The sequence below is a fragment of the Ursus americanus genome, chromosome 6, assembly GCF_024610735.1.
Source record: "Ursus americanus isolate L20-20 chromosome 6, mUrsAme1.1.p, whole genome shotgun sequence".
Classification (NCBI taxonomy): Eukaryota; Metazoa; Chordata; class Mammalia; order Carnivora; family Ursidae; genus Ursus; species Ursus americanus.
Window position 1 is genome coordinate 24,247,496 of NC_142132.1, and position 13,009 is coordinate 24,260,504.

The 13,009-nt window shown below is 40.9% G+C and overlaps 1 protein-coding gene across 2 annotated transcripts in view; it reads right to left on the minus strand.

Moving 5' to 3' along the window:
• Nucleotides 1-13,009, minus strand: part of CFAP58 (cilia and flagella associated protein 58) — a 109,027-nt gene that overhangs the window by 55,511 nt on the left and 40,507 nt on the right. For both annotated transcript variants that reach the window (XM_087862728.1, XM_087862729.1), the window contains exons 11-12: nt 4,836-4,997; nt 3,763-3,909 (exon numbers count right to left, since the gene is read on the minus strand). In XM_087862728.1, coding sequence (XP_087718854.1) covers nt 3,763-3,909; nt 4,836-4,997 — 309 coding nt within the window. The remainder of the gene's footprint in view (nt 1-3,762; nt 3,910-4,835; nt 4,998-13,009) is intronic.

The following is a 13,009-nucleotide window of genomic DNA, read 5'->3' on the forward strand; positions in this document are numbered from 1 at the left end:
GCAGGTTGGCAAATGACAGTAAAAAAAAATAATACATTTTTTTCCTTCAAGGAAGTATTGGGACACCCCCACCCACCCAAAAAGTTGACCGGGATGATAGAAAACCTCATATTTACAAGTGCCTGTGACCCAACCCAACTCTAGTTGGGTTGGACTCATGGAGACCAAGAGCCATTAATTCCATAGCTCAAGCATGTCCAAACAGAAGATACTGCATACCTAGTAACAGACGTGTAATGTCACAGACTAAATACATCCGGCTACTGTGAAACCAAAGGGTTCTTTAATGACATTTGGTGTGTTCACTCATGAAATACGTTTTGGTTTGGGGATAAGCAAAAGGAAAGGCTTATTGAGAAAAGATCTGGTCTAGTATTTACCACTTCAGGGGATTGCCTGTTGGGAAAGAGAGCAAAGAACCAGTCTTTCTCTTTCTATCATCAGTTAAGGTGACAGTGAAGACAGCCATAAAATACCTCTGTGGCTCATGTTTTCATTAATAAAACTTTTATTTTCCCAGATGTGCAACATTCACTTCCCTGTTCCTAAGTGCCAAGAGCTGATCAGAATCCATCAGCAGAACAAAATAAAACCTCTGTTATATTAAAATGCAATCAACAGCGTGTAAAAGTATCTGTCTGAAATGTAAAACCATTCACGCGTTTGGCATTGCTCTGTGTGGGGGGGTTTTTTTTTTCATAATATATCAAAATTCTGAGTGGTCTCCTTATGTCATAAATTTATGGGCTGTAAACAAGATGTGGCATTAGACTATGGCAGCAAATGTTAACATCAACAAAATACCTCGAGTCTAATGCATTTAGCAGCTATAAATCTGAGCTGTCTCACCCAGGAGAGACGGTAACTGCTGTGTGCCTGAAAGCCTATCAGGCAATGTTCTAGGTGGGACCTGAGGTGTCCTCATCTCTCAAAGTGTTACCGGTGGTATGAAGTTGTAATACACCCACAGGACACACTCTTTAGTCACTGCCTCCACAATAGTTTTGCGATAGGTGTTTACGGAATATGTATCATCCGATGTGGCAGTGGGTATATATCCTATCTCAAGAACCGTACACACAGGTGTTTCACCCCTGCGTACATGATCCCAACATTCACTGGGTGTCACAGAAACCATCTGTTTACATCTAAGACAAATAGGACCACCTCAAGTTTTCCAGCCCTGAGAATAATTGGGCTTTCGCTCTCTCTCTATGGCAGCTCCCGTCCAGGTCATCCCAGTAAAAGGATAAGGTGCCCTGAAGCCAGTCACTAATGTGATGCTGGGCTCTAGACAGAGAGAATCCGCTACTGAATTATTCACCAGGAATCAAAGTGCTGTCACAATGATGTGGGATGATTTGGAGGTGACGAGGCAGAATCAGGGGCTTGTTAGGACACTCCAAATGAGACGGCTCCGTCAGCACTGATGAAACAAGACTGGGACAGAATGGGCAGATGAACGCACATGCAGTAATATCTAAGGGGACTATTGACATTCTGTCATAACCATAATGTGCTGACAATGTCTAGAATACTGAGGAGTCAGTAGCACCTGGTAGCAACTAAGAAAGGAAAAGAAACATGGAAGGAGCAAGGCATTTCTTTTGAGGGGGTTGAATGAGAACGAAAATGATCTATTATGGACAACTGTTTGTCATCTTGGAGAAGTAGTAAATTGGGTTGCCCTGTCAAAAGGTGTCCCACGGTCTACCAGACAGGAGGGGACTTGCCCTTCCAGGAGGGCTTATGTGCCCACAGAGCTTTGTAGAATGCAAAAATAATAAGCTAAATGTCTCTTGGAGCAAGGTTACTAGAAAATCTGCCCTTCCCTCCTGGGTTTGCAAACTTCAGATGCATGAAATCCAGAGACCTGTATGAATCGTGACTCAAATGTGAGGCTAAAAAAGTCAAGAGGCTGAAACTCAACATTTGAGCTGTCATATTTTTCTAAAGAATGTCAAACAGGCTTCGTGATAGGCCAGAATTATCCAGTCGAAGCACCACTGCAAGTCACCCTTGGATAACCTCAAATAATAAATCAAGCAGGCATCCTTTTTCTGTTCCTCATTCTTACCTCAATGGGAAATGCCGGGGGGGAAAGTCATCCTGGTTTCATAGGAAGTCCAAAGCAATCATCTTTCTAACACCGATGGCCCCAAGCTCCCCAGACCTAGCTTTCCCCACTTAGAACAGACTGTCTAGGGCAGAAGCACTTTCTACTCATCTCCCACGTTCACCCGCTGCCAGCTCTGCTGGTCCGGGACCAAAAACCAGAGCCCTATTGTCCTTTATTTTCTTTTATTTTGATGCTTCTTTGGAGCTCTATATGCATGATGATGGAGGGCATAATTGAAACAAATATTAACCAAAGTCAAACTCTAGGGAACTAGGAATAGTTGATCTTTTGCCTAGGACATTGCTTTTTCTAAAGCAGAATTTTGTAGAAGGCAGTTAATTCCACCTTGGACCCCATTATGGGGTAATAATCTTTTGAAAAGAACATTAGTCAGGAAGTAAGAGATGAGGATCGATGTCATCCTATAAAAAGAAAGAGATGATGTACCAAATAGAGTTACACTGAAGCCTTGCTAACATGGGTCCATGAGGCCCGGGGGTCAAGCAATGTTTATAATAAGATTCTTCAGATTCATTCAATGATAAATAAACCCATCCCACTACAGGCTCCGGGGTAGACATGCTACCATCTACAAAATTATTCTTTCAAACAAGGAAAACAGGGGCAAAGATGCAGGATATTTTCTAATTTTAAAAAATATATTTATATTTCTTTATATGGATATGAATTTTAATGTACAATTTTTTATTCCTTTTTATCATAAGCTAGAGTGGGGAAATGAAAGTCTCATCAGGTAAATATCAATTATCATGTCCTTTCTGTAAAGGCACTTTTGTTATATTTTAATTTTTCTCAAACCAAATATGCCTTGATTTCATATAGTTGTTTTATTTCCACGAAGACCTATCATTAAGTTGACAAAACCTATTATGAAATTGAGAGGGCATATTTCAATCCAGGGCGTCTTGGAATCAAGGAAATTTGACATTAAAGCTGTCCAACACCAGCTACACATTTTCAAGTTAGGAACTATCTTTGAAACCTAATTATGTGCAGAAACCAAGACACCCTGTCTCTCATTTGCTATAGAGAGTTCCTCCAAGCGGCTCGGAAACGTCCAGGAGCGTTCTGCATATACATGGAAGTGATACTTTCATACTCTTGGTTCCTTTTTAATTCCTGGGTCAAATGGATTAGAAGGGAAATCCATTGGACTGGATAGGAAAAGAAAAATATTACGTTTAGTGAATGTGTATAAGAAAATGTATTTGTTCGAGGATTTGGAATGGTACAATTATTTGGTATGTATTCTTGGAAAAAGTCTTTATATTAGTAGACATATACTGTTCCAAGTTAGTAGATTTAAAAGGATGTGTCACAGTAATATATATGAAGACAGAGGTGATACGAAAGGGACCGTGGCAAGCCTGCCAGCCCCGGGACTTCCTGGGCACTGCCGACCTGCTCGGTTCTCTCCTGCTGATGTGATGATAGCAGTTGGTGAACTAGGCGCTTATGCACCTGGCCTCCTCCCCCTTCTACCGGGAGCACTGCCCATAAGGAAGCCTGACCCGGCTCCTCGGTTGTCCCTTGTCCCTCGTTCCTTCGGCGAGCACGGAGCCTGCCTCAAGGGGGGCAGACAGAAGACTACTGCTCCATCACTTTTATTCTGAGTTCCATACCTTCAAAGTCTCCTTCTCCTTTTCTATCCGCTGCTGTTCCAGATGCAGCTTCACAAGCGCTGACTCTTTGGCTGCGATTTCTTCTTTCAGCTGATCTACCTGATGGGTCATAATCTTTAATTTCCTCTTCATTTCCGTTATTTCATCCTAATGAAATGAAAGGAGAAATGTCTGAAAGGGAATTAAATAGACATCACCGTCTGTATAGAAGTTCAACACATATTCAAGAGCTTTTAAGGGAGGTTCTCTCAAAAAGATGGTCTCCTGAGCAATAACCACTGGCTATTCCTCTGTGTCTTGTGCCCATCAACCTCCAAGTGCTTCATAGCTTTAACTCTCAAAACATTCTCATGAGCTATACACAAAGTATGCGTAATGACTATGCCACACACACAACATACACACAACACACATACAAAACACACAACACATACATGCAACAAACACACAACACATACAACACATGTGACATGCGCAGCATACCTACAACACATGTGACACACAACAGATACAACACAGCACACACCGCACATGTACAACATACGCAACATATACACCAACACATAGGATACAGCGCATACACAACAAACACACAACCTACGTACAACACACAAACACACATGCAACAAATACACACAACCCACATACAACACACATACACAACACACATACAAAAAACACACACATACAACACCACATGCTTTATTCCTCATTTTACAAGGGAGGAATTGGCCCCACGACAAACATTATAACTAAAAGATCACAAAGCAAAGATCTGCAATTAAATGGCAGGAGTGTGCTGCTCCCCCTGAGTCATGGTAGCTATCAGCAGTTTTAAAAATTAGAAACAGGAGACTGGAGATTCTGCATAATAATTAAAAGCAGGACCACAATCTTCACATCCCATCAAGTTGTGTCATTTCCACTTCAAACACCCTGATCTTCTCTTTCAGGTGAATTCCCAGAGACTTCTTGTTTGCCCCGTTCTAAATTCTGCCATTAGGAAAACAGAAACTGCTTTAAACCCAGAAGAGGGAGGAGTGAAAATGTAAAGACAGAAATATATTCCTTACCTGAGCCTCAACCAGATTTTTGCTATAGAGATTCCTGTCTGACCTCACAGCTTCGTACAGGTTTTGTTGCTGTTTTAATTTATTCTCTGATTCAACTATTTTTTTGCTGTAGTCAATAATCTGCATTTCACGGATTTTTATGTCTTTCATGTTCATGAGGACCTGGAGAAGAAAGAAGTATAGGACATGTCTGAAGAGCCAATCTGTGGTTATCAGTTCAGGACAAACAGAGATTTTGATCTAAGGGTAGCTGGTAGAAAGCTCACAATCAGAAAATCTGACTGGTTATAATCACTGCGGTGCAACACTGAAATTCAGCCCCACTGATTAGGGGCAAACATACGTTTTATCGACGCTAGAGTTCTGCTCGAGCATGAAGGCTTAGCACAGCTGTTTTGCGATCACAAGAGGGAAAAAAATAATAAATTCTTTCAATTCTGAAAACCTCTCCTGAACACCCACCCACCAAAAGAGAAAAGAGAAAGAAAAGGCACAAGTTTAAACAGATCCTCACACGGAGTACTAAAAAAGATAAGAAGTAACTTAGCTGTTTGGCCACACTCACAGCTTCGGAAATTTAACCGCGAGAAAGAAAAGTGGCCTTTGGACATCGATAGTAATCAAAACGCGGTCTTGCCAATGTCAAACTCGCTCCGTCAGGGAAACTCAAAGGACTTCATAAAAATGCATTCTATTGTGGACAAAACACTTCTAGGCAAGATGAGATGTGAGAATAACTGCCTGTTTTTTGCAAGTATGAAAAACCGAGGCGCAGAATTCCACCGTGAGCCAATACTTCTCAACAAGCAATCCATACCGCGGAAATTACATAATCATGACTCTCAGCGGCAGTGTCCACAGAAATTGATTTTTTAAGGACAAACTTCTTGGAAAATTCCTGAAGAAGAAAAACTTTTGCAAGGAAGACTGATTGAATCAATGGAATTATGGTCTGGACAAAAGCTGGAACGCGCAAGAAAAATGCTTCGGAGTTTTACCGCGTGGCGAGGGAGTTCTCTTAATTAACGGTTGCAGCTGAAGGAGAGAAACGGAGCCACGTGACCGAGACCAGAAGGCCGGGCATGTCCCTGCAGTAACATGGCCAGGGAAGGTTCCTGGGAAGAAGAGGCACTGTATCTAGAACTGCAAATATCTAGGTCAAAAAGTACTTAGACCCTTGCCATGCTCATACTCATTGCAACTCAAGCGTGGGCTACGTGTGAACAGCGTGTCCCCAAATCCCTGCGCTACAGAATTCTTTTCTCCGCCTGTAGAATTCGTATGCCAGAAAATACGCTCCAAGAAACCCTCATGTTTTCCCATCGGAGGTGATGATGGCTAGTGTTTAATCTACTTATCCTTCGTATCTTTAAGTAAATACCTTTCAACGTTTTCTCAGACACACTTAAGGGAGGGATGGGATTAAATGTTAGTAAATGCCTTTTCGGTTCCTTTGAATTCTACGTTCTCTATTCAGGTCTTCTAGCATAATAGCAGCCAATACGTCTTAGACACGTTCTATGTACCAGGTGTATGTATTAGCTCACTTACTCTTCACAAAAACCCTACAAGATGTGTGTTATTATCACCCTAAGTTTACAAAAAAGGAAATTTCAGTCAAAGAAAGTAATATCGTCCACAGCTACTCAGCTAGGAAACATACAGACACGGGGACTTGTTTGACTTCCTTTGTCTTGCTTTTCAGGTTTTGTTTTTATTTTTAAGCAAAACGTGATCTTATATATGTTTGCATGCACCTTGCTTTTTAATCACTCAACAGTACTTTGGGGTCATGTGGAGTAGCTCTAACGCACTCTGTTTAGAGGTGGCTTAACACTCCCGTGCAGCTGAGCCATCAGAGACTCAGCGCTTCCCCTCTGATGGGCATTAGCTTGGTTTCCACTTCTTTGCCACTCTGAACCCTGCTGCACTAAGCATTGTGGTACATGGGTCCTTATGCACTTGTGCTTTCACTTCTGTTGGGATGGATTCCCAGGAGCGGAATATCGGGCTCAAAAGACATATATATTTTCAACTTTCATAGATATTGCTAGATTGCTTTCCAAAATGCTGTAACACTTTACGTTTCCATAGTGCCAGCAATAGTTTTCTTAATAGAAAACTATCCTTGCGGTTTCAGGATAAACCCTCTTTGGTCATACTGGATGATTCTTTTAATGTACTGTTGAATTTGGTTTGCTAGAATTTCATTTAGGATTCTGCATACATATTCACAAGTGATCGAAGTCTATAACTTTCTTTTCCATTCTATTTTAATATCAAGGTTTCTGCTAGTGTCGTAAAGTGAACAGAGTACCTTTCTGTTCAGCCATTCATTCCCTCACCCATTTATTCATTCGCTCAATACACACGTACTGAGGACTTATCTATGGCAGGCCCTGTAAAAGCATTAGTGATGAAAAGACAATAAGGTTCACCTCTAGGGAGTGACTCCACCACAAAATGGGTAATCAAGGAATAAGGAGAACCAGGAAACAGACATGTATTGGGTGTTGTGAGGGAATCAAACACTGGAAGGCAGATGGATAGTTTCTTTGAGAATGGTCCTACACGAACTACCTAAACAGTAAATATTTGGGATTTACACAATTTGTGGGAACTGCCTCTTCCTTTTTATGCCTCGGCCATCCCAATCAAGGACTCGTGTCGGACCCCAAGCTCTCGCCCAGGCCTGGAGTCTTTACTCATTATCCCTGCAGAAGGCATGGGTTCCATGTAACATGGCAGCAATGCCAATCGTGTTACCTCAACGAACGCAAAGTGCATGAGCAGCACTTCTTCTGAAGTTACATAGCCTGAGAATGATTTGATTCTTAAAAATTTGAAGAAACTCAGGTCTCCAGTTACTGGGCCCTCTGTGAGTGTTGGAGCTAGTTCTCCCTCAACTTCAGTGGCTTCCATACTCCTGCTTTCCGACGTTTACTACTTCTCTCCAAGTTAAACCTTGATGTCTGTACGTATTTTCAAAGGAATTACCTATATCAGCCATTTTTTAAATTTATGCCACCAGATTTGTACAAAGTATTTTTACATGCTTTTGCTGTTTTATTGTTACTGAGATCACCCACTTTGTGTGGAAAGAGAGTGGCGCAAAGTAAGAATAAATACAGACTGTGGGAACGGTTTGGATGGTTGGTTGAGGGCCTACAACGAACAAAATTAGAAAATCTGAGACAAGGAGGTCTGGAGAAAAGGTATGTGCATAGATCTGAAATGAAAAGAAACCCCTTTCCTTTTCCCGTCATTTCTTTGATCCGTATCTGTAGAATCCTTAAAAATGAGGGGCGCCTCGGTGGCGCAGTCGTTAGGCGTCTGCCTTCAGCTCAGGGCATGATCCTGGCGTTCTGGGATCGAGCCCCACATCAGGCTCCTCCGCTGGGAGCCTGCTTCTTCCTCTCCCACTCCCCCTGCTTGTGTTCCCCCTCTCGCTGGCTGTCTCTCTCTCTGTCAAATAAATAAATAAAATCTTAAAAAAAAAAAAAGAATCCTTAAAAATGAGTAATGGGCAGTCTTTTAAGCTACCACTACCAGTAACTAAGATGTACAAGTTAGAAATAAATGTAAAACCTAAATAAGGTATCTGTTACTAGAACTGTTAATTGTTTGATTAAAATAAAAAAGGAAAGGCACTGTCTTAGACTAAAATTTAGCCTTTCTATGGACATGATCACCCTCTTTGGGGGTCAGTGAAATGAATGGATTGAAAAATACTTTGAACAGCATCATCAGCATTCAGAATATCGAGCAGCACATCAGAGAAAAGAAAAAAATTGCTTGTTCAATCACTTCGAGAGATGTTATAACAAGAAACATCCTTTACACAGAAAGAAGAATGCTCCAGGGCGCCTGGGTGGCTCAGTCATTAAGCGTCTGCCTATGGCTCAGGGCGTGATCCCAGAGTTCTGGGATCGAGCCCCGCATCAGGCTCCTCCGCTGGGAGCCTGCTTCTTTCTCTCTCACTTCCCCTGCTTGTGTTCCCTCTCTTGCTGGCTGTCTCTCTCTCTGTCAAATAAATAAATAAAAATCTGAATGAATGAATGAATGAATGAATGAATGAAAGAAAGCTCCAGAGAGAGAGAGAGAGAAAGAAAGCAAGCAAGCTCCAGAGAGAGAGAGAGAGAGAGAGAGAGAGAAAGAAAGAAAGAAAGCAAAGTCCAGAGAGAGAGAGAGAGAAAGAAAGAAAGAAAGCTCTAGAGAAAAGAAAGAAAGAAAGAAAGAAAGAAAGAAAGAAAGAAAGAAAGAAAGAAAGAAAGAAAGAAAGAAAGAAAGAAAGAAAGGTCCAGAGAAAGGATGCAGCCAAGGGCATTTCTTTTGGGGGCGTCCAACTAGCAGGGTCCGTCTTTCTGCACGCACCAGTGCAGGAAACCACAGTGCGCGTGCTTCTGGGTTCTTGAAGCTGGGAGTAGTAAGAACTCATCATGACATCAAGAAGATCAAAGATATTTTAGTTAAATGACAATGAAAAAAAATATTGAAACTAAGGGAACAGACAATTTACAAAGCAATTTAGTTCTAAGTGTCGGAACTCAATTTGTTTCAGTGGAAATCATTCAAACCAATGTCAAATCCTGAAAATTCATAAAATGTGTGGGGTGTTAGGTAGGAGCAAAACCTTTAGTCAGCAGAATGGTCCCTGTTGAAAATGGCATATCAGAGAATGTGAGATGCCAGCTGTGAGGCTGGAGCTTCATTAATTTTAGATAACTTTAGATACCTCCAACCAACTCATGGGAGAAATCACACCCAAATATGAAAGGCTTTGTTACAGCCAGAGACTCGGAGATCCCAGCCTTTGGAAGCCCACTTCAGACTAGCCCAGAAAATGCTTACAGTGCACTCTGAGGGTACAGTCCGAGTTTATAACCTACTACCTTTTCTTTTTCTGTTAAAACAACCTGCCAATAGAAGTAGGAGTGAGATAAAAATCAATAATGCATGCTGGAAATCTGCAGCATAGTCAAAACATCACATAGACTAAGGCAGGATAAGAAAGTAGGTCACTGAATTTGGAGCCCTTTAACTTACATTTGATGAAATATCAGTATAATAAACTCCTCCAATAAGATTTTCTGACTCAATGTCAACGGTTTGAATGCTGACAATGCCTTTACCTTCATAATGAAACTGAAAAACTCACTCTCTGGAAAAAAACAAACAAAACAAAACAAAACAAAAAAACCTATGTGGCCAGGCACGTGAGATTTTAAGTCTTCTCTATTTTTCTTGCTTTCTTATTTTATTCTCTACCTTGAATTTAGAGAGGCATATCTATGTTTCTGGGGGGTTTTTTAAGATTTGTTTTAAGTAAGCTTTCCACCCCACATGGAGTTTAAACTCACGACCCCAAGATCAAGAGTCACACGCTCTCCTGACTGAGCCCACCGGGCACCTCTTCTCTGTTTCTGTTCTTAATAACTCATTATGTTAGGGGCTCAGACAGTTAAGCGTCTGCCTTCGGCTCAGGTCATGATCCCAGGGTCCTGGAATCGAGCCCTGCATCATAGGGCTCCTTGCTCCACGGGGAGCCTCCATCTCCTTCTCCCTCTCCCTCTGCCTGCCGCTCCCCCTGCTTGTGCGATCACTCTCACTCTCTCTCTCTGTCAAATAAATAAATAAAATCTTTAGAAAAAATAAATAACATATTACATTAAATTATAAAATGAGGGATATAATCATATCTACCTCAGAGGGCAGTTACGAGGATTTAAGTGGAAAGATACATACATTCACACCATCATATAAGTACCAAGCAGATCATAATTTAATCATTTAATAAATAATAGATTATCATAATAGGTTAATATTCTGTCATGTTATATTATATTAGCACTTAACAAATCCATTTGATTTTTCTACGGATGAAATTCTGTTTTGCAGGAAAACAGTAATCCCTAAGATCTAATTTTATACCAACACAAAAAGCTCATAATTTGTCTATGAAAGATGCTCTGTATAACCAAAGAAACAGGAGTGTCATTTCATTATGAAGAACCTACTCAATCAACATATTTCTTTGATCAACTTTTGCTTTCCTCACTTACTTGTAAGCCCTTAAAAGCACATTATTATTCATTTCTTGGAACCTTTGTTGAGGAGAGTTTTGCTTGACACTGTTATAAGCAAATAAGCAGAGAGCTAAGGAGGTAAGGATTCAATTGTGAAAGAATGCTATTTGGTGTATAAAATGTCTGGAAGGGCACTGGCCACAAGTTTAATATTTAGAATGAGAAAGGAGGGGATCTAAAATGAGCCAAGTGCATAATGTGCAACATGTGCCACAGATTTAATGATTCACCAGGAATGGTTTTACCCAGAATTTACAAAATGTCAGTAAATGTAGTGGACCCCAACTCATAATGCCATTCCTGGTGCCTCTCAATCTAACTAAGGAGTAAAAGTTAGAGTGCAGCAGAGCAGAAAGCATGAGGACAAAGAGCCCTGAATCACTGAACTAGATTATCTTAGGGTTCTGCAAATATTCACTCCCTCTCCCTGCCCCTACCACCTCCATGGGAAGAGTCTTCCCCTTGCTGTTGGGCGTGGACATGTGACTTGCCATGGCCAACGGGAAGTCAGAGGAGAGAGCCATGAAATGTGCTTGTGCCGTTGGGTTTGCCCTTTGCTTTCCTTTCTTTCTCCATGAGAACACCGTGCATCCTGGAGGAGCAGAAACACGTAGAGCAAAACCAGACCCAACTCACAGCCTCCAGCCAAGTGCAGGCAAGCCTAGACCACCTGAGTCCCACTCAACTGCTGACGTGGAACAAGTGAGTGCTGGGGGGCCTGGGGGGCTCAAGTCGTGATCTTGGGGTTCTGGGATCGAGCCCTGGAGTCTCTTCCTCCCTTTTTCTCTCCCTCTGCCCCTCCTCACCATTTGTGGTCTCTTGCACTTTCTCTCTCTCATATAAATAAATAAAATCTTTAAAAAAGAAAGAAAGAAAGAAAGAAAGAAAGAAAGAAAGAAAGAAAGAAAGAAAGAGAAAGAAAGAAGTGCTTATTTCTGCATGCCCATGAGATTTGGTGGTTGTGTATTATGCAGCCTTAGTATGGCAAGTGTTGACTGAGACAAGCACATGAGAAAAGGTTTAGGATTCTAAGCCATCCAATTCTGGCACAGAGAAGGATCTTCTTCCTCGTTTGCAAATGCCAAGTTAAATTAATAAAATGTAATGTAGGGCTTTCAGTATCTAAGATTTCACCTTTCTTTCTCTAAACAGAAAGAACCAGAAGGCAAATGTTGACACTGTTTTTGCAGCCCAGAAGGCAGAAGAGACCATGCCGCGAGTCACTCACAGCTAAAATTGCTGAGGATAACTCAGATAAGATCGTCCATTATGTCAACATGTTTCAAATGAATTTAAAATGGGGGAAGACCCATAATGATAAATATATTAGTGAAGAAGAATTTAATATAAATAACTAAAAGTAAGTCTTTGAGTGGTTAATTCAGATCTCTAATTACACTTTCCATTCATTCTTTCAAAAAATATTTGGACCTATTTAGGAAATAGGTATTATGAAGAGCTCAAAGTTGAATAACAATCCTTCTTCTATGCACAGAGATAAAACTAGGGCAAACCATATAAGTAATTTTGCATTCTGTTTTTATCAGATTCATATTGTGAACACGTCCCCCATTTTAAAAAATATTTTTCAAACACGTGGTTTTAACGGTACATAATATTGTATCAGATAAGCATAGCACAATTTATTTTAAAGAATATCCTTTTATAAAACCCTTTGCATTTCTTATTTTTCCATAGATTGAGTTCTTACAAAAGAAATTGCTGGGTTAAAACTTGGAACAATGTACACTCACTCTAGAAGCTGATGAAAATGTCAGTTTCGTGACATTATCCCCAGTCCCTGATATCAGTCGTTAATTCCCTAGAAATAGAATGCATGAAAGGGAATGTTCTGTTTGTGGGAATGAGGTGTGCGTGTGTGTGTGTGTGTGTGTGTGTGTGTGTGTGTGTGTGTGTGCAGCAGAAAAGAAAGAAAGAAATAGGGGAGGGGCATATTTCTTATACTATTTCTTATATGTTTTAAGGACATGCAGGTCCTTAATAAGAAGTCCAGGGCTGCCTGGGTGGCTCAGTCGGTTCAGCACTGGACTCTTGATTTCAGCTCAGGTCATGATCTCAGGGTTGTGG